Source organism: Macaca fascicularis, chromosome 18, assembly GCF_037993035.2.
Source record: "Macaca fascicularis isolate 582-1 chromosome 18, T2T-MFA8v1.1".
In the NCBI taxonomy this organism is placed as follows: Eukaryota; Metazoa; Chordata; class Mammalia; order Primates; family Cercopithecidae; genus Macaca; species Macaca fascicularis.
In genome coordinates, this window is record NC_088392.1 from 75,529,759 (window position 1) to 75,549,974 (window position 20,216).

The following is a 20,216-nucleotide window of genomic DNA, read 5'->3' on the forward strand; positions in this document are numbered from 1 at the left end:
GAAAAGGCTCCATACTGTGTGATTCCAACTGTATGACACTGTGACAAACGCAAAACGATGAAGACGGCAAAAAGATCAGTGGCTACCTGCGTCTCAGGGGGAGGGAAGGAGATGAATAGGTGGAGCACAGGAGATGTTTAGGGCAGTGAAACCACCCTGTATGATACTTTAACGGTGGAAACATGTCATTACACATTTGTCTAAACACACAGAACGTACAACACCAAGAGGGAACCCTCATGTAAACTATGCACTCAACAATAATAATGCATCAATATTGTCTCATCAGTGATAACAAATGCACCATTCGAATGAAAGATGGTAATAGTGGGAGAAACTGGAGGGGAGGGAGAGAGTGAGGAGTATGCAACTTTGTACTTTCTGCTCATTTTTCTATAAATGCAAAACCGTTCCAAAAATGTCTATTAATGGAAAAAAATTAAAAGTCAGAGTAATGAGGAAACAAACTGGGGAAAAAAATGAATGTAGATGACTATTATCAGCAGGAGGAGACTAGGCAGACAAATCCTGGATTTGGAAGGGACCCTGGTAGACATCTAGCCCAAAATCTAGCACTGAGAAGGAATTATCTCTCCAAAAACCCCAGGCCTTCTCCAAGTACTTCCAGTGACAGGAAATTCATTAGCTCCTAAGACAGTCCTTTTGTTTTAAGACAACTCCCTCATTAGAGAATTTTTTTTTTTTTTTTTTTTTTTTTTTGAGACAAGGTCTGACTGCTGCCCAGGCTGCTGGAGTGCAGTGGCACGATATCAGCTCACTGCAGTCCCAACCTCCTGGGCTCAAGTGATCCTCCCACCTCAGCCTCCAGAGTGGCATGCACCACCACACCTGGCTAATTTTTGTATTTTTTTGTGGGACAGGGTCTTGCTACGTTGCCCAGGCTGGTCTCAAACACCTGGGCTCAAGTGGTCCACCCACCTCGACCTCCCAAAGTGCTAGGATTATAGCCTTGAGCCACTGTGCCTGGCCAGACAATCTTATTTTACATTGATTCAAGCTCCCCCATAATATTCTACAGGCTGGAGCTGCAGAAAAGATCTTGGATTCCACTTTCATGTAACTGTCCTTCAAGTATCTGAACACAGCTATCATATATCACCTCCAGAATCTCTCATTTTTATCCTTAATATTCTGGTTTCCTGAAAACATTCATCATTTAACAAGACATCCTCGCCTTGTCATAAGGCTCTGGACATAACCTTATTTTAAAATGCAGCTCCCAGAAATTGAATAGAGAACTCTAAATGTTTTCTGAACTGTGAAGAACGTAGTGAAAATATCACACCCCTGTTTTAGTTATTCAGCCTTAGCAAGCACTCACTTTTCTGAGAGTAAACTTAGATTACTAACTCAGGTCGCGGTAGCAAGCAACAATAACCAAAACATGCCTTCCTCCATGTGAACTACTACTGACTCCAGACTTCCTTTAACCCAGATGGATACAGGTGATTTTTTAAAAAACCAAACTCTAGTACTTTTAATTTGTAAAATAGATACGCAATACATGTGTGTAAATGTACCTCTAAACGTGCGTGTGTACAGTTGACCCTTAAACATGTAGTTTAAACTACATAGGTCCACTTATAAATGAACTTTTTTGTGTGCTTCTGCCACCCCTGAGACAGCAAAACCAACCCCTCTTCCTCCTCCTCCTCATCCTACTCAATGTGAAGATGACAGGGATGAGGACCTTGATGGATCCACGTCCACTTAATAATAGTAAATATAATATTGTCTCTTCCTTACAATTTTAATAACAATTTCTTTTCTCTAGCTTACCTTATTGTAAGAATATACCATAAACATATAACACACAAATACATACATAATACATAATACAATACATACAACACATAAAATATGTGTTAACTGTTTATGTTGTCAGCAAGGCTTCAAGTCAATAGTAGGCTATTAGTAGTTAAGTATTTTAGGGAAGTCAAATGTTATTCATGGATTTTTTGACTGCATTGGGAGTTGGCACCCCCAACCCTCAAGTTATTCAACGGTCAGCTGTGTGTGTGTGTGTGTGTGTGTAAATATATATATATATATATATATGTATATATAAAAATTTAGGCCAGGTGCGGTGGCTCATGCCTGGAATCCCAGCATTTTGGGACGCTGAGGTGGGCAGATCAATCGAGGTCAGGAGTTCGAGACCAGCCTGGCCAACATGGTGAAACCCCATCTCTACTAAAAAAATACAAATATTAGCTGGGTGTAGTGGCACATGCCTGTAATCCCAGCTACTTGGGAGGCCAAGGCCAGAGAATTGCCTGAACCTGGGAGGAGCCAAGATCGCACCACTGCACTCCCAGCCCGGGTGACAGAGCGAGACTTCATCTCAAAAAAAAAAAAAAAAAAAAAAAAAAAAATTTACCCACGTACACACACATACACCTATATGTGTATGTCTTCGGAAGGAAGTTGTTAATTTACTGAGTCTTATTGCCTGAGTTTTCTTGGGTTTTATTTCTTTGCTTTTCTTTTCCCTGATTCTGGAATTCCATAGAATCAATAGGGACTAATAATTCTATCTCATTATAGTAATTCTTTCCACCTGCCAGAAACATTCTCCAATGGACTTCAGTGTGCGAGTGATTTCAGGGAGTTGGATGTTTTGGCTATCTCTGCGCTTGTGCTGCTTTCCTTTCGAAGACAACTGCCGTTTCTAAAGCACATTAGAAGTGAAATAAGGGCCGGGTGCCGTGGCTCGCGCCTGTAATCCCAGCACTTTGGGAGGCCGAGGCGGGCGGATCATGAGGTCAGGAGATCGAGACCATCCTAGCTAACACGGTGAAACCCCGTCTCTACTAAAAATACAAAAAATTAGCTGGGCGTGGTGGTGGGCGCCTGTACTCCCAGCTACTTGGAAGGCTGAGGCAGGAGAATGGCTTGAACCCGGGAGGCGGAGCTTGCAGTTGAGTGGAAGCTTGCAGTGAGTGGAAGCTTGCGCCACTGCGCTCCAGCCTGGGCGACAGAGTAAGACTCTGTCTCAAAAAAAAAAAAAAGTGAAATAATGTGTTCAGGGGCTTTGACAAGGAGGACAAGGGAGAACATTCTCATAGCTACTCAACACTGTCCAATGTTTTTGTAAATGTTTGCATCATAAAAGTTGAACTCTATGAATATGTGGGTTGTGATCATTCATCACCGCTGCACATGTGAAACGACTTCACACAGCAGAGGCGCCACATAAGCCAGGATGATCAGGCAGCCCATTTGGGAGGGAGAGAAGGCAAGGTCATTTACAAAGACATCTGAAACAGAATTACTTTCTGTCTTCCAGTTTCACATTTGAAAATGGAAAGAACAAGTTTACCACGTGCATGTTAAGAGCTTTACACATGTATCATCACATTTAATCCCAAACAACCCTGTTATTGTTTTTGTGCCCATTTTACACATTTGGAAACTGAAGAAAAGACAGGTCAAGGAACAAACTACTGAGTTGCAGGTCCCCAAAGAAACCAGGTGGTGTCAACTCCAGAGCCCTTCAGCCACCCTGCGTACTGCCTGCCCCCAAATCTTCACACACACATAGGGTCACTGAACTTTCGTTTTTGTAATGCCAAGAAACAAACAAACAAAAAGATTCCTACATTCACCTGGAGACCAGGTTCATGTGTTAAGTACCGTGGCAGCTCTTCCAGATATTCTGCTGAGTCGGGGAAGAGGATGGAGAGTGTGCAAGAAACAACAATTAATGACTTCTAATGCCACGAAGCACTTTCTGCGGCTAGTGCCAATGCCACATGCTTCATTAGAATTATTAATGCTTTGAATTTTTTTTTTTTTTGAGACAGTGTCTCGCCCTGTCGCCCAGACTGGAGTACAGTGGCGTGATCTCGGCTCACTGCAACCTCCGACTTCTGGGTTCAAGTGGTTCTCCTGCCTCAGCCTCCAGAGTAGCTGGGATTACAGGTGCACGCCACCACGTCCACCTAATTTTTGTATTTTTAGTAGAGATGGGGTTTTACCATGTTGGCCAGGCTGGTCTCAAACTCCTGACCTCAAATGATCGATGCCTCTCAAAGTGCTGGGATTAAAGACATGAGGTACCATGCCTCAACAACTCTTTGAATTCTTACAACTACATTCTTCTTACGAAGTAAGTACTGTCATTTCCCCCCATTACAGATGAGGAAATTGGGGCACAGAAAGGTTAGGTAATCTTCCCAGTATCTTACAGGTGCTGAACTGTATACAGCAGGGCTTGAACCCAGGCAGTTTGTACTCTTAAGCACTATGCCGCGCTACTTCTAGATATTGCAAAGAAAAGGAAGGCCGGGCGCAGTGGCTCAAGCCTGTAATCCCAGCACTTTGGGAGGCCGAGATGGGCGGATCACGAGGTCAGGAGATCGAGACCATCCTGGCTAACACGGTGAAACCCCATCTCTACTAAAAATACAAAAAATTAGCCGGGCAAGGTGGCGGGCGCCTATAGTCCCAGCTACATGGGAGGCTGAGGCAGGAGAATGGCGTGAACCCGGGAGGCAGAGCTTGCAGTGAGCTGAGATCCGGCCACTGCACTCCAGCCTGGGCGACAGAGCGAGACTCTGTCTCAAAAAAAAAAAAAAAAAAAAAAGAAAAGGAAAGAAATCCCAGGCTGAGACAACTGGTAAGTCCTAATCCAGTTTTTCCACCCTTTTACTTCCACCACTGTCATTCCTTTCTTTCCTTCCTTCTTTCCTTCCTTTCTTCCTTTTCCTTCCTTCCTTCCTTTCTTCCTTCCTTCCTTCTTCCTTCCTTCTCTCTTTCTCTTTCTCTCTTTCTCTCTCTCTCTGTTTCTTTTTCTTTTTTTTTGATATAAGATCTTACTCTATCACCCAGGCTGGAGTACAGTAGCATGGTCACAGCTCACTACAGCCTTGACCTCCTGGGCTCAAGAGATTCTCCCACCTCAGCCTGCTAAATCACTGGAACCACAGACAAGCCACATGATGCCTGGCTGATTTTTTAAAATTTTCTTCGTAGTCATGGGATCTCACTACGTTGCCCAGGCTGGTCTTGAACTCTTGGGCTAAAGTGATCCACCCACCTTGGCCTCCCAAAGTGCCGTGATTACAGATGTGAACCACCGACCCAGCCCATAATTATTTCAATACCATGTGCCAGTATTTTATCAACCTTTTGCCAGCTTTTATTCTGAGAGCTTAGTTGTATGTTAGAAAATGATACCAAACAGAAAAACAATCACAGTGAAAAACTTCAGGATGAACTTTCAAGGGAGGAGTTAGTTAACTTTTATCTTGATCAAAGCCTTCCTTAGGATGTTGGCCATTGTTCCCACAATCTCTCAATAGCCCTCAAGGTCCCCAAACTGGAGACCAGGACACAAACTAGGGGTCCTGAGAGTGGTGAGTCTGATAAAGAGGAAGAGGTGCTATGAAGACTCTAAATACAATTTGTCTTCATTTTGCCCCATTTTGGGCTGAACTATTTCCCCCAAAATGCATACATTGAAGTTCTAACTTCCAGTAGCTGAGAACATGGCTGTATCTGGTGACAGGGTCTTCAAAGAGGTGATTAAGTTAAATGAGGTCATTGCAGTGGGCCCTATGTCAATATTTTTGGTGTCATAGGAAAAGCAGATTAGGACACGGACAGTACAGAGGGAAGACCCTGTGAGGACTCAGGGAGGATAAGCCACTATGAGCCAGAAGAAACCGACTCTGCTGACACCTTTACCTTACACTTCAGCCTCCAGAACTGTGAGGACGTCAGTGTCTCTTGCTTGAGCTGCCCAGTCGGTGCTACTTGTTACAGCAGTCCAAGCTGATTAATACAGGCCCAATTCACCAATCCTGTGTTGACAAATTGGTCTTACACATAATGTAGGAAAACTGAAGGATTTTCTGTTAGTATATAGAACTTTTTTTTTCTTTTTGAGACAAAATTTCTCTCTTGTCGCCCAGGCTGGAGTGCAGTGGCGCAATCTCGGCTCACTGCAACCTCTGCCTCCTGGGTTCAAGCGATTCTCCTGCCTCAGCCTCCCGAGTAGCTGGGATTACAGGTGCACACCACCATGCCCAGCTAATGTTTGTATTTTTAGTAGAGACGGGGTTTCATCATGTTGGCCAGGATGGTCTCGAACTCCTGACCCCAGGTGATCCACCCGCCTCGGCCTCCTAAAGTGCTAGGATTACAGGCGTGAGCCACTGTGCCTGGCTGGTATATAGAATATTAAACCCTTGTCCCAATAAAATCCACAATATTTCTTTTGCCCTTTTTTTGCATGGTTGACTAAACTGCCTTTTCTCTGGATTTAAGGTTGGCTGAACACAAACTGATGATGCAGGGGTTCTCACTAGACTCACAGTCAATGTAGTCTTGCTAAACCTGCAGCTGATACAGCCACTTTTAAATCCACTTTCATCACGATTTTCCACCAAGTAGCCTTTGTTAATGATCACTGGAATGCACATAAACAGTGTCACATAAATAAAGTAGGCACACATCAAACGCCACTTTCTAAAAAGGAATCCAGACAGGAATGTTCATGTGGGCCTCAATCTTAACTTAAATATATAAAATCCATCTCAGGCACAGATGTCTAAAAAATACAGATAACTGAATTTTCCAGCATCAGAGGTCAACTTCCCATGTGCAGAGAGAAGGGAAGCCTCTCGTCTCCACGAAGTGCAGCTGTTCTCCGCAGGCTCTCAGGAAATCTACAGGGCTCAACACCAGGCACGACTCCCCTCTGAAAATTCTCCATGGAAGAACCTACCTGCCTCCATGGGGGTAACTGGACAGTGAATGAAGGCATCTTTTCTCTCTTGCATGAAGGAAATGAACTTTTCCCAGACAAAAGAGATTTAGATGAACAGTTAAGTGCGTTTGATAAATAATATTGCTCAATTATCCCTGTGAAAATGGCGATTTTGTGCTAAGCTTTATGTCTCATGAAATTATTAGAGAATGAAATGTAAAATGACCATTTGAATTAATACTTACTACTCAGGAATAAAGAAGCAGTTATTTAATAGGAAGCTAATTACTAACGCAGATATGGCTCACTTCCAGTTTTATAGTGTGTCAATCACCAAAGCACTTCAGTCAATCGATCAGCACGTGAAGTGGCAACAAAAACTAGGAAAAACAGAGATGCTAGGGAGCTGAGAGGGAAGGAAGGATGCCTGGATACACATTTTAAATACAGTTCTCAGAGCAATTACTTGAAATGTCATTTATATTATATTTCAGTTGGCAGTTTTAACTGTTATCTCCTCATTTTAGGAGCAGTATACTCAATTAACAGACCAAAAAAACCCAGCTTCATAAATGAGAAGAACATTTTAGAATAAAACATGATTTGTTTCTCTTTAAATTTGGTGCTGCCATTAGATGTGCAAAATAAACATGTCCCAAAATTAAAACAAAACAAAACATGTCCTTGTCCAGTAACTTTTCTCTTTTTTCCCCATTTTCTTTTGGCTTTTTGTTTTGATTAGGGGAGGAGGGACAGGCTGCCAATAGTGATAAATTTAGATCAAGCAGATTTCTTTCCTTAAAATTCTTAAAATTCATGTCTCAGACAGGACAATCTAGGAATGCTCCCTTCAGAACTATGCTGAGATACTTAAAGTGGACGTTGAAGAAAAGTCAAAGTAAGAAAGACGATTGCTGACAAATAGAGGGCACAGAGATACCAGCCCATTTAAAACGTAAATAGTAACCCATGATAGTAATCTGGAGATAGGAAAGGAATACTTCAAATACCCATCAGAAGCAGTTTTGTCTTCTATCAGTTAGAAAAGCGATTTCAGAAGGAGCCCACCCGCAAGCTGACCCATGGTCCAGGTGCCACCGTTTCCATTTGAGGGTGACTAATAGAATTGTTGTTTTAAAAAGCATGCAGGCTGGGGGTGGCGGCTCACGCCTGTAATCCCAGCACTTTGGGAGGCCAAGGTGGGCAGACTGCAGACTGCTTGAGCCCAGGAATTGAGACCAGCCTGGGCAACACGGCAAAACCTCGTCTCTGCAAAAACTACAAAAAAAAAAAAAAACATCCAGGCATGGTGGCGCATGCCTATAGTCCCAGTCATGGAAAGGCTGAAGTGGGAGGATCACTTGAGCCTGAGGAGTCAAGGCTGCGGTGAGCCGTGATGGTGCCGCTGCACTCCAGCCTGGGTGACAGAGCGAGACCCTGTCCCTCATCCCCTGCAAAAGGTGCTGAACCGCTTTATCTAAGTAACAGAACAGACAAGTAAGAGGTTGGTTTCCATTCCTAGTCCCGATGTATTTCTCCCTATAATTGTTCCCATTGCTCAAGCTGACCAAGTGTTCTTGGCGATTTTGCTAAATTTGTGGAAAATTAGCTGGAACTACCTCAAAACCACAGCCAGACATGTCACCAAATGCTCTTGGTGGGGATCTTCATTTATTTTCCCCACCTTGTAAGATCCACATGACAGCCAAGTGCCCCTAGAATGATATAAACCCACTTGTGAAATGCAGTTATAGGCCATTTTCAGACCTGAGAAATCCAAAAAGCACCTTTTCTATTCCCCAACTCCTAACCATTCCCTTGGCCGGAACTATTGAGTTTTCACCTAGGAGTATCTTCGCCTTTGAAATCACACTAGGCTTTTCTCCAAAATGCAGTTCCCCATTTGTTCATGTTGGGACGGTGGTGGCAATGAATGGCATCCCTGCCTTCCTCTTCTGGCTGTGGAAGTAGGCTCAGAAATCTGTCATGAAGATTGGAAAAAGCAGTTTGCAATATTCCAGAAAAAAGCAAACCGGAGGATGTGGTGTAGATGGGCGCAGCAGAGGCCTGCTCAACACACTCCCTCCTGTGTCACAGCCTGAGCGGGCGCTTGTGGATCCACCCTGGAAGCTCTGTCCTGTGGGCCAGAACCTGTGCATCGGAGAACAGCCTGCACAGGAAAAGAAGAGCGCACACATGCCCTGGGGGAGAGAGTCAGCTGTCCCCGAGTGAGGACAATGACTGCTCCTCCCTTGAGGACAGGTGGGGGAGGGGTGAGCAAAGGAACACTCCACAGGGACACAGGAGACTGGGGACAAGGGACACCCACTAACAATTTTTCACTGCAGCTTCGTCCAGTCATCATTAACTGAGCATCTGCTTTGTCACAGGGACTACGCCAGGTGCCACAAATATGGCAGCGGATGGAAGGTCAATGTGACCCAATGCCCTGGTGGGAAAGCCAGAGGCTGACCAAGTCACCAGGGAGAAGGGCGGAGGCTACGAGAGTGTCTGGGTGTTGGGGGAAGGCCCATTAAGTCTGGAGAAGGCAGATAGTCAGGGAAGGCTTCCCTGAAGGTATCTCTGAAGCCAGATGGGAGATGTCCAGGTAACTGGAGCGAAGGTGAAGAAGGACAGAGTGGAACCCTGAGGGCAGAGCACAGAGGAAGGAGTGCAGAGACGGCAGGAGAGAGCCAGCGGGGGTCTGGTCAGGGCCATGGACCAGCACGCAGATCTTTGTGCACCGTGGTAAAACCCTTAGACCGTCCCAGGACCTGAAACCAAGGAGCTACGGGGTCACCAGGGCTGAAGGTCACAGAATTGGATGTTGGTGCCTGGAAATCATGAGAGATGGTGGTGCTGACTGTAAACACCAAGAGACCAGAGCAGAGAGAAAAGAATGGGTCTTACGGGGTTTTCTAAAAGGTCGAAACGTGAGTGAGAAGGAAAACACAAAGAGGCCAAGCAGGGCCTTCCAGCTCTGATCAGATCCCTCTCTCCACTGTAGGAAGAGTGCAGAGTTCTCTCCCACGTGGCCCCAAAGCCCACACCTCCCCCGTCTTGCCTCCGTCCCAGAGAATTTCTGGCTAAAAACTCAACTTCTTTTCACCTCTTCTCCTAGTCCTCACATTGACCTGGTTTTGCCCCAGTTGATGGAGCGATGGTGAAGAGCTTACAGCTTGCATCCCTTCTTCTCATGCCTTATTATGAGAAAACACACGGGTATCACACCCAATGACAGTAAAAGGGGCCCTTAATCATTAAGCCTCGAAAATCCAACAGGTGATACTGCCCAGAAAAGCTGTGCAAATCCGTACTTAACGAACTCCATTAAACATTAACCTATCAGTTATACATTTACAACACCCAGAAACAATAATTATGTGTTCTTTCCTTCGGGCACTAAATCCAGCCGAATCGTTGATAGTTTCAGCACCAGAGAGATGAGAAAGTATTATTTTGTGTGTGTGTAAAATTTCACTTTTGATATGGATCTTTGGTCTATATTCTACTTGAAGATTCTCCTTTTTCTTTAGACACATCTAACTTCATTGAGTATCTAACTGACAAATCATCATATTTAAAGCTTATTTTTAAAAGAGAATATCCAAATATGTAGGATACATAATACATAGGAAGGCTTTTGTTTATTTTTTTAAAACATGCAGTGAGAATGTAAAATGGTGCAGGTACTACGGAAAACAGTACAGTGGCTCCTCAAAAAATTAAGCATAGAATTACAATACGATGCAGAAATTCCTCTTCCAGGTATACATCCAGAAGAATGGAAAGCAGGGACTCAAACGCACACACACACCAATGTTCACAGCAGCATTATTCACAATAGCTAAAAGGCGGAAGCAGCCCAAGTGTCCATCAATGGATGGATGGCTGAACAGAGTGTGGTCTATGCATACAATGGAATATTACTCAGTCTTAAAAAGAAAGGACATTGTAATACATGCTACAACATAGATAAACCTTGAGGACATTATGTATGCTAAGTGAAATAAGCCAGACAAAAGGACAAACAGAGTACGACTCCACTTATGTAAGCTTGATTACCCAGAGTAATCAAATTCATAGACAAAAGGTGAATGGAGGCTACCCAGGGCTGGGGGAAGAGAGGAACATGGAGTTGGTGTTTAAGGGGTAAATAGTTTCCATTTGGGAAGATGAAAAAGTTCTGGGGATGGATGGTGGTGATGGTTGCATAATATACTTAATGTCACCAAACTGTACACTTAAAAATGGTTAAAATGGCTCCCACGGCAGCCTCGAGTGCCCCGTCCCATCTGGCTCCCCCTGCTGATGTCTAGTGTTTTTTCCTCTCTCCTGTCCTTGTGTTGAAGGCAAGAAACAAGGTGTCAAGCCTCCATTCCCTCCCTACTCTGACAGCACGATTGGATGGTGTGTATTGTAAATTTTTTTTGTTTATTTTGTTCTGAAATTAAAGTATGCAAAATAAAGAATATGCCATTTTTATACAAAAAAAAGGTTACAATGGTAAATTTTATGTTATGCATATTTTACAACACTACCCCCTCCAAAAAAAAGAGATGAAAAGTGAATGGTATGAAGATTCAACCTTGTGAAAGACTGAGCTGTCTAAGTTGCAAATGAGTAGGAATGTAGTATTTCTAGGCAGGGGCCAACTCCATAGAAACCAATTAAGTCAGCGGAGGTCAAGCAAACAGCTCCGAGGGGATGTTTGAAATCTTATCTTTCTCATGACCTGATTTCGGTCACATTCTTTCTGAGCTCTGGCAAGGCATGATGATACTTCACAAAATACAAAATCAGAGCCCCAAACTCAGGGCTTTACCACTGTTTACACAATGCTTTCTCCTTGGTGGCATTTCCTGAACAGCACAGTGACCTCAGGCAGCCCCGTTTCTTGCCTGGCTCAGTCTATAAGACTGATACAAGACTGGATAAAGTTGTAAATGATCCTAAATATTGTTCATCCCAATGGAGACCTACTAAGTGGTTATTTAACTGGCATTTTTTTGTGCTTCTGTCATATGGAGAACACAGATAAATATCTTCTGATTACATACCATTAAATAGTAGGTAAAGTAAAAATTCTTAAATTATATTGACAATTCTCATGATAGTCTTGTAAATACTATGGAGGAAAAGGTCTTAGAAACTGTTGAAACTGCACTGGATCAGTCACTTGCTCTTAAAAGGGTGATAAAGAATAGCCAAGGCCAGGTGCGGTGGCTTACGCCTGTAATCCCAGCACCTTGGAGGGCCAAGGCGGGTGGATCACAAGGTCAGGAGATCAAGACCATCCTGGCTAACAGGGTGAAACCTTGTCTCTACTAAAAATACAAAAAAATTAGCCAGGTAAGGTTAATTGGTGGCACACGCCTGTAGTCCCAGCTACAAAAGGCCCTTGAGTCCCACCAGACCAGAAGGCCCTTGAGACCCGGGGCCTGCCTTAAACACGCAATGAAAGTGACCTGCTCATCACTGCTAATAACCGACGTAGTGAAGGAACCGACCATGTGTTGTGCACTTTCTCTGCACTAAGGGCTTAACGTGGATCTGATCATTGTCTTGTTCATCGACGAATCCTGAGATCCCAGTATGCACAAGGCAGAGATTCCGTGATTTCTTAAATATATTCAGTGTTCTCAGATATGATGCAATGGAGCAAAAGGTCACCCCTGGTTGTAAGAATCACAGGGGATTTTTTAAAATAACTTTTTTCTTACATTTTTCTACAGTTTAAAAAGTTTCTGCTATTATATGTTACCAGTACATCAAAATAAAGGAAGTTCTGTGTAGAGAAAAGGTCCACTGAAGACATTAAAAACACAAGAGATATTTTGAGATCTAGCTGAGGTTTTTATAAGCCATTTTTAAAAAAATGTTGTTACAGCTCTGTTTTTAAAGATGGAAATGCTACAAGCTGAGTAGAAGCTAAGTCAATACATAAAAAGAAAAGAAAAAGCTAGAATGGACACCAAACTGCACTATATTTTTCAAAGAAAAATTTCTTGAGAAATTAAAACTTATCCCTTTTTTTTTCAGCTTCAATATAACAGGAAGAAATAATTTCAGAACGGACTTCCCTCTTTTCCCATAAATATACAAAAATCTTTACTTTGATGCCAAAACAGTTGGGGATATGAAAAGCATATTGTGATCCAATCCTGCAAAACCGTCTTCACGGATTTCCCTGAATCCTCCCAGGCCCAATGCAAGAAGTCCTGCTGGGTAGAAACACTGAAAGTGTGCGGCCAAACCTTGGCAGCTCAAAATCTAAAGAGAACTGAGCTCTGCCAAATGGCAAAATGGTTATCCTGAACTATTTGGCAAACCCCACCAATAATACATAAGTGCGAAAGCTTAAATATAAATCTTAACAAGAAACAAAACTCCATCTTGTTCCTAAAGCCTGGCCTCAATTGTTTTCACTTACTCAGCTCACTTGCTGTGAAAAGAACAGTATCTGCATTCCTGTTCGGTTCCTATAAGCTCTTCACCTCACCTAAAGACAGGGGTGCGGCCCCTACAAGATAAGATATGCAAGGCTGCAAAGATTAAAGCCTTCCAGAGAAAGACCCTTTCAGAAGGCTAAGGTAGTAGTAGTTTTAAAACAGGCCTCAAATTCTTCACCCCTCCTCCGGTTGACGGGTGAGGCTGGTCTATCTTTCCCAACTTGAATCTCTGCCAACCTGACTGACTGGGTGTCTCATAGAGCACAGGGAAACTGGCATTGTGTGACTGGAGACCAGGTCTAAGAGGCGACACAACTTCTGCCTCCTGCCCCAAGCTGCCCTATAAGCCAGCTGCCTTAAGGCCGCCATGCTGTGAGGAAGCTCTGGCGTCCATGTGGAAAGACCACACAGAGAAGCCCTGAACCCTCATGAACATAGCCTCCAGCTGCCCCAGGGACCTTCTCCCAGCTGCTCCAGCACCCTCTTCCCCAGGTTCCCCAAACCCCCTCTTCCAGCTGCCCCAGAGACCCTCTTCCCTAAGCTGCTCCAACTTTAGCCCCCATGGTCTGCAGCCTTAGACATATCCACTCAGGCTTTTCCGAAATCCTGACCCCACTGAAATCAGGAAAGGTATAAAATGAATGTTGCTGTTTTAAGCCATAAAGTTTCACAGTGATTTCTTCCACAATAGATAACCAGCAGAGAAGCTATGCATGAGAAAATAAAACGAGGTAATGAAAATGTGAAAACGAAAGAAAGACCTATTTCTGAGGCTAGCAGCTTCACAGAGAACATGACAACAAAGATAAAAATGTCTGAAGGGCAGGAATTTAGGGTGGCTTCCTTCCAAATCATAATGATGAGCTTAAGATTTCTTCCAATCTATTTATTTTACCAAGCAAATCAAGAAACCTTAATATCTGAAATTGGTGGAGGCCAGTATGAAGTAATAGAAACTGGAATAGAATCATTAGAGTACAAACAAGCATACAGTAAAAGTAATTTCTATCTGAGTGCTTCTAGGAAGGGTTTCTGCCTAACCTCTTTTCAGGAACAGCCAAAATTCACTTGTAATGAGACGCTCCAACTTACATGCAATTCTTGCAATAAAAATCTTTAAAGATTTTATCTTAAGAATGTGAAATTTGCCTATTTTCTTGTTGACCTTGTCGATGTGCTTAATAAACACTTTACATTTGAATGATATAATAATAAACCTCACCTAGTACTGGTCAATTTTTCAGAAATTTGGGGGAAAAAAACAACTGACATCTGAATTAATGAGGTTTTACAAAACCCAGCAAACAAGCAGCTCTTGTCTAAAGGTTTGCATAAAACAAAGGCCCCTCTGTGATTATGTTCCCACAACAAAGTGCTACTTCCTAATTAAACCTACACATAAAATAAAGCACGGCTCCAAAAGGCAGCTTTATTTTCAATGCCATAGGGAACTTTCCTTCTTTACAAAACAGATCTTATCTTCTAAAAGACCATTACACAGTTTTACTCACACATCTGACCCTCACTCCCAGTGAAATGTTCTCTGGGTTTAAAAGCTTTTTAAGGAAAAGAGAAGATACTGATTTATTTTCCTCCTTCTTCGTAAAAAAAAAAAAAAAAAAAAAAAAAAAAGGCTAGGTAGCACCCAATTCTATCAGCCACTGCAAAAGCATGAAGAAAGTGTCAATACCCTACTGGATTCATGGGGGAGAGGACCCTACTGAGTAGGCAAACAGAAGAGGGAAGGGGATAGAATCTGAACACTCCCAACATCAGGAGAGAATTGCAAGAGCTCTTGCCAGTCACCCCATAAAGTCAGAACAAAGGAAAACAATAATTGGAGACCAAAGACAAGGCGACAGCGTAGCATGGTGTAGAGGGAACCAGAGGTCCTGGTTTCCAGGCCTAGCCTGAGCACGTGCAGCCATAGGCCCTGGGCAAGCCTGTGACCTGCTTGCTCTGTGCTGTGATTTTTTGTACCTGTAAAGAGGAGATCATTCGCATTCCAGAACTGTTGGGAAAAGCAGATGAAATAATACGGATGAGGAAAAAAATGCCGAATAGTCTATAATTCATATCTATAAGTTCCTATATGTGTAGCTGTTAATAACATTCCTCTTTCAAAAGATGCTCAAAACAAAATTAACCATAAATTTGTCATATAAACCTCAAATGTGATTGATATTCACTGCATTATTTCATGGGTATATGTACGAAATGAACCTTTTTTCATCGATAGCTCAAGTTATCACCCATAACAGAAAAAGCACCAAAATGTTAGGCCTGAGGATTCTTGGGCAAATGATGGGTAAGCCATATATATAGAAACTATTAATACAGCTTTAACAATTATTAATCTTGAGTTTTAGTTATACTGGGAAATGCTCATGATATAAAATTACATAAAACATTCAAACACGAATTTATATATCACATCATCTGTCTCAGCTGGACGGTCAGAGTGGTACAATGATGCAGAGTCCAGGCTCTTAAGCTTCAGTGAGTCCCACCCTTGAGCAAGCCTCTTTAAACTCTCTAAGTCTCAGTTTTGTCATCTGTCTAAAGGGGATAATAACAGGAGCCAACTCATAGGCGATTATGAGAATTCAATGACATAATCCTCATCAAGTGCATAGCACAATGTCTGGCGCAGTAAGTATGTAATACATAATAGTACTGTCGTAGCATTATTAAATGCATAGAATTGTAGGCAAATGACACAGTCAATATTCCAAGATACCAATTAGCCATTGCTACAAGGTGAAGAGATGATGTGTTTCTGCCCGTTTACGCTTATCTGTATCTTCCATTTTTCTATGATGATTCCATCTTAATTTCCTAATCAGAAAAAACAGAATAATTATTGACTTATGAATTTCTCAAAATCTGCATAACTGCACTCCTTAATCCTGTTAGCTAACTGTGATTAGATTCTATTAAGCCCTTGTTTAACATTTCCCTTGGTGATATCTGAAGATCTTTGGGAATCTAAAGTAATTTGCGTATTAGAAATATGACAGAGGGAAAAAAACTCAGGTTTATTAAACGTGAGGAGTTTGTTAGGTACTCTACATCCTTCATGCTATCACATTTCACTTTGTACACCCTACCACACTTCATGCATCTCCACCAAATCACGCCACCAAAACCCAACAGTTAATACACAAATGGAACTGCTTCTGTATTTCCTCCATCCTTATCCTGAAGGTCTCGGGACCAAGCTGGTGCCCTGATGTAGTCTCTCAGCTGAGAACCAAGAACACCTAGTCTGTAATGTACTAGACAGCAGTCCATGATTTCTCCAGGAGAATTCACTGCAATATGCTTTCTACATATTCAAAAGTATTTGTAATAAAAAGGCTCAATAAATAAAAAAATCTGAGAAAGACTTGATCAGATATAAGCATAATGTGCTTTGTTTAAAAACAACAACAACAAAGCACAAGCAGAATTTTTATACTGTGTAAATGGTAAAGAAATTTCTGAATACTACTTATTTTAAGTGATCTTATTTTAAAAGCCTACCCTAAAACACTAAAAATTACCTAAAGCAGTCTGTAACTACATGTGTATGTTTATTTTTTAAAAATGCCTTAAACATCTAAAATGGAGACTGCCTTCTGGAATTCCTCAGACTAACTTAGTCCATCCCTTCAGGATGAAGTCAAGCATGACAAATTTCAAGACAAAGGATGGACTTACAGAGGTTTGAAATCTCTATGTAAAATATCCAGGTCTTAATTTGGCCAAACTCATGTAATACCACATTCCTAATAATGAACACAGTTTTACTTTTTCCTTTAGAAAAAGGAAAATACGTTAGAAAGGTGATGGGAAAAACCAAAATCTTCCAGAGAACCATTCTTACGACTGAGATAAACACAAAGGCCAAGGTAAAAAAGAAGCTCTTGGCTGGGCGTGGTGCTCATGCCTCTAACTCCAGCACTTTGGGAAGCCGAGGCAGGTGGATCACCTGAGATCAGGAGTTCGAGACCACATACCTGTAATCCCAGCTACTCAGGAGAATCGCTTGAACCCAGGAGGTGGAGGTTGCAGTGAGTCAAGATCGAGCCATTACACTCCAGCCTGGGTAACAACAGCGAAACTCCGTCTCAAAAAAAGAAAAAAAAAAGAAAAGAAAAAAGAAGCTATTTTCTTTTTTCTTTAGGGGGATTTGAAAATATTAAGGAGTGTCACATTAATTCATGTCCTACACCTGAAAGCTATTAAAAGTGTTATTTTACTTTCATAATACTGTGAACCTGAACTTGGAAAATGTCTTCTGAGCTGCACATCTTGCTACCTTATTTGCCGTAATTATTACAGAACACAAGTTCCTTGTACATCAATATATGAAGTATCACCTTGTCATGTTAAAATCCTGCACATTTGGCCAGGCATGGTGGCTCACACCTGTAATCCCAGCACTTTGGGAGGCCAAGGCGGGCGGATCACAAGGTCCAGAGATGAGACCATCCTGGCCAACATGGTGAAACCCCGTCTACTAAAAATACAAAAAAATTAACCGGGCATGGCGACAGGAGCCTGTAGTCCCACCTACTTGGGAGGCTGAGGCAGGAGAATCGCTTGAACCCAGGAGACAGAAGTTGCAGTGTGCCGAGATCACGCCACTGCACTCCAGCCTGGGTGTCAGAGCGAGACTTTGTTTCAAAAAAAATCCTGCACTTTTAAAACTATCACTTATTCAAAGAATTATGATTGTCATTAAATCTCCATAATTCCTATGTAAATCCTACAATGCACATTACAATTATTTGCCTCTCTAAACCAATCTCATATTTTACATGAAATTTATGAGTTCTAACACAAGAGAATGGAAATAAATAAGAATTAATGCGATGGCTTTTCTGAAAAGCTCAAATCAGAACCAGGACAATGGCTCCAAAACACCTGCTAACAGCTCCAGAACACCTGCCATCTCTCTTCTCTCCTCCCCTCCCCTCCCCTCCCTTCTCCTCTCCTCTCCTCTCCTTTCCTTTCCCAGGAACATCAGGGCAACTGGGGCTCATCTCATATTTCTTCGCATCCTCCTATGTGGCCTTCAAGCAAGGGAAGAGGATGCAAGTGTGGCTGGAGCCAATCATACCTCCCCTTTCCCCACTCATGCTGAAGGCGCTGCTTAAGTTAGTATTGGGCAACTCCAGCTTACCTGGCCCAGACAGACTGCATCTGGCAGGGGAGACACAGTCAAGAGGTTTAACACTGTCTTGTTTTGTTTTCTTCTAGCCTTATATAATCCTTATAGAATAACTTGCGCAAAGACATTAGCAAGACAGTAAGCTAAAAGTTAGGAAATACGTGTGTTTTCCCCCCTCCCTCCCCACGCATCTGTCGGCAGCCAGCAAACAGCCTGACATATCCTGGATGGATGGGTGTGCCCTGTTGACACAGCTTCAAAGAACATCAACCACAAGGAAGCAATTTCACCCATCTCCCCAAAGACACCTGGGAATGATAAAAGTGACAAGAAATGGCACCAGGGACTCCTTCTGTATACCACTTGCCTTCACTTGGTGGAAAATAGACCAGAATGTAAATGTGTTCAGAAAGAAGCCAGACTTTCCCAAAAGTCATTGGAAGACCACAGTTGAGCAGCCCATAGACACTCTTCGATGGTGCTGGCCTGACCTACCTGTCTTAAGTCCAGAGTGATTGTGACCCAGTGATACTCTCTCCCATTCTGAATGCTGGGACTTTGCCACCAGTTATTGGTGCCATCTATGGCATGTGATATTGGATGGCGTTCTGTTAAAAGAAAACAAAAAACATGAATTCCTCTCAGCTCTTGCTTTACATTTCTTAAGTTCTAAACCGTAATGCTAGTGGAAACAAAGAGCAGTGAAGGTGAACACAATGTTTATGGCTTCCTAATAGAAGTCTCAGTCCTCATTTCACAAAGTGTACATTCCCACGGGAACTTCAGAAACGAAGGCGCGACACTTGCCTCTGGGGTTCACACTGTTGCCATCACAGATCCGGCACTGTGGGTTTCGGACGGGCCGACCCGGCACATGCTCCACAAGTTTGCAGAACATCTCGGGCCCCTTCTCGCCACAGGTGGCATTGGTACTGATGTCAGCGTTGCTGGCAAGATTGAGAATGGCAGGAAACAGGCCTGAAAGTGAAAATTCACCAAATCAGCTGAGCCACTTGAAATCCAGAGAATGAGCTTACCCCATCCCACTTGGTAGGTGAATCAAAAGGAGACTGAAAGTCTATGTGCTGAATGAAGGAATCCTTACACAAACACAGGATACCAGCATGGTTACATGAAATTCTAGGAGAAGCAAAATTCATCTATGGGGAAAAGTCAAAACATTGTTGCAGGGGGTAGGGATTGACTATGAAAGGACAGAGGAACTTTCTAGGGTAATATGTTCATATCTCGATAAAGCTTTGGGTTTCACAGGCAGATGCAGTTGTGAAAAATCATAGAATGAGTACACCTAAGATTTGGGTAGATCTGTGTATCTTAGTACGTGTACATTCTACCTCAAAAAAACAAAATAAAAGAATCATAAACAAATACCAACGTACATGGGGAAATGTTTAGGAGTAAAGTATACTTATGTCTCCAAACCACTTCGAAAGGCATCACAAAGTAAGCTGGCTTCCAATGATATGCCATCTCACACTAGTCAGAATGTCTATTACTAAAAAGTCAAAAAACAGATACCGGAGAAGCTGTGGACAAAAGGGATGCTTATATACTTTTGGTGGGAGTGTAAATTAGTTCAGCCGCTGTGGAGATCGTGCCACTGCACTCCAGCCTGGGCAACAGAGCAAGACTCAGTCTCAAAAAAATAAATAAATAAAAATCAAGGCAAGAGTATGGGTGTTCACTGTACAATTCTTTCCGCTTTTCTGATTGAAAACATTTACAATAAAATGTTGTAAAACAGGCTTTAGGGGAAGTTGCAAATGACCAATGCATATATTTATCAATGCAATTCAAACACCTATCACTGGAAAGAAGGGCATTTATTCTCTCCTCACTTTGGTCCAGT

The 20,216-nt window shown here is 42.5% G+C and overlaps 1 protein-coding gene across 2 annotated transcripts in view; it reads right to left on the reverse strand.

Annotated features, from left to right (window-relative positions):
• The window catches only part of LAMA1 (laminin subunit alpha 1), a 165,523-nt gene that overhangs the window by 107,065 nt on the left and 38,242 nt on the right, over window positions 1-20,216 (reverse strand). For both annotated transcript variants that reach the window (XM_005587155.5, XM_015439840.4), the window contains exons 2-3: window positions 19,154-19,324; window positions 18,842-18,954 (exon numbers count right to left, since the gene is read on the reverse strand). In XM_005587155.5, the coding sequence (XP_005587212.3) occupies window positions 18,842-18,954; window positions 19,154-19,324 (284 nt within the window). The remainder of the gene's footprint in view (window positions 1-18,841; window positions 18,955-19,153; window positions 19,325-20,216) is intronic.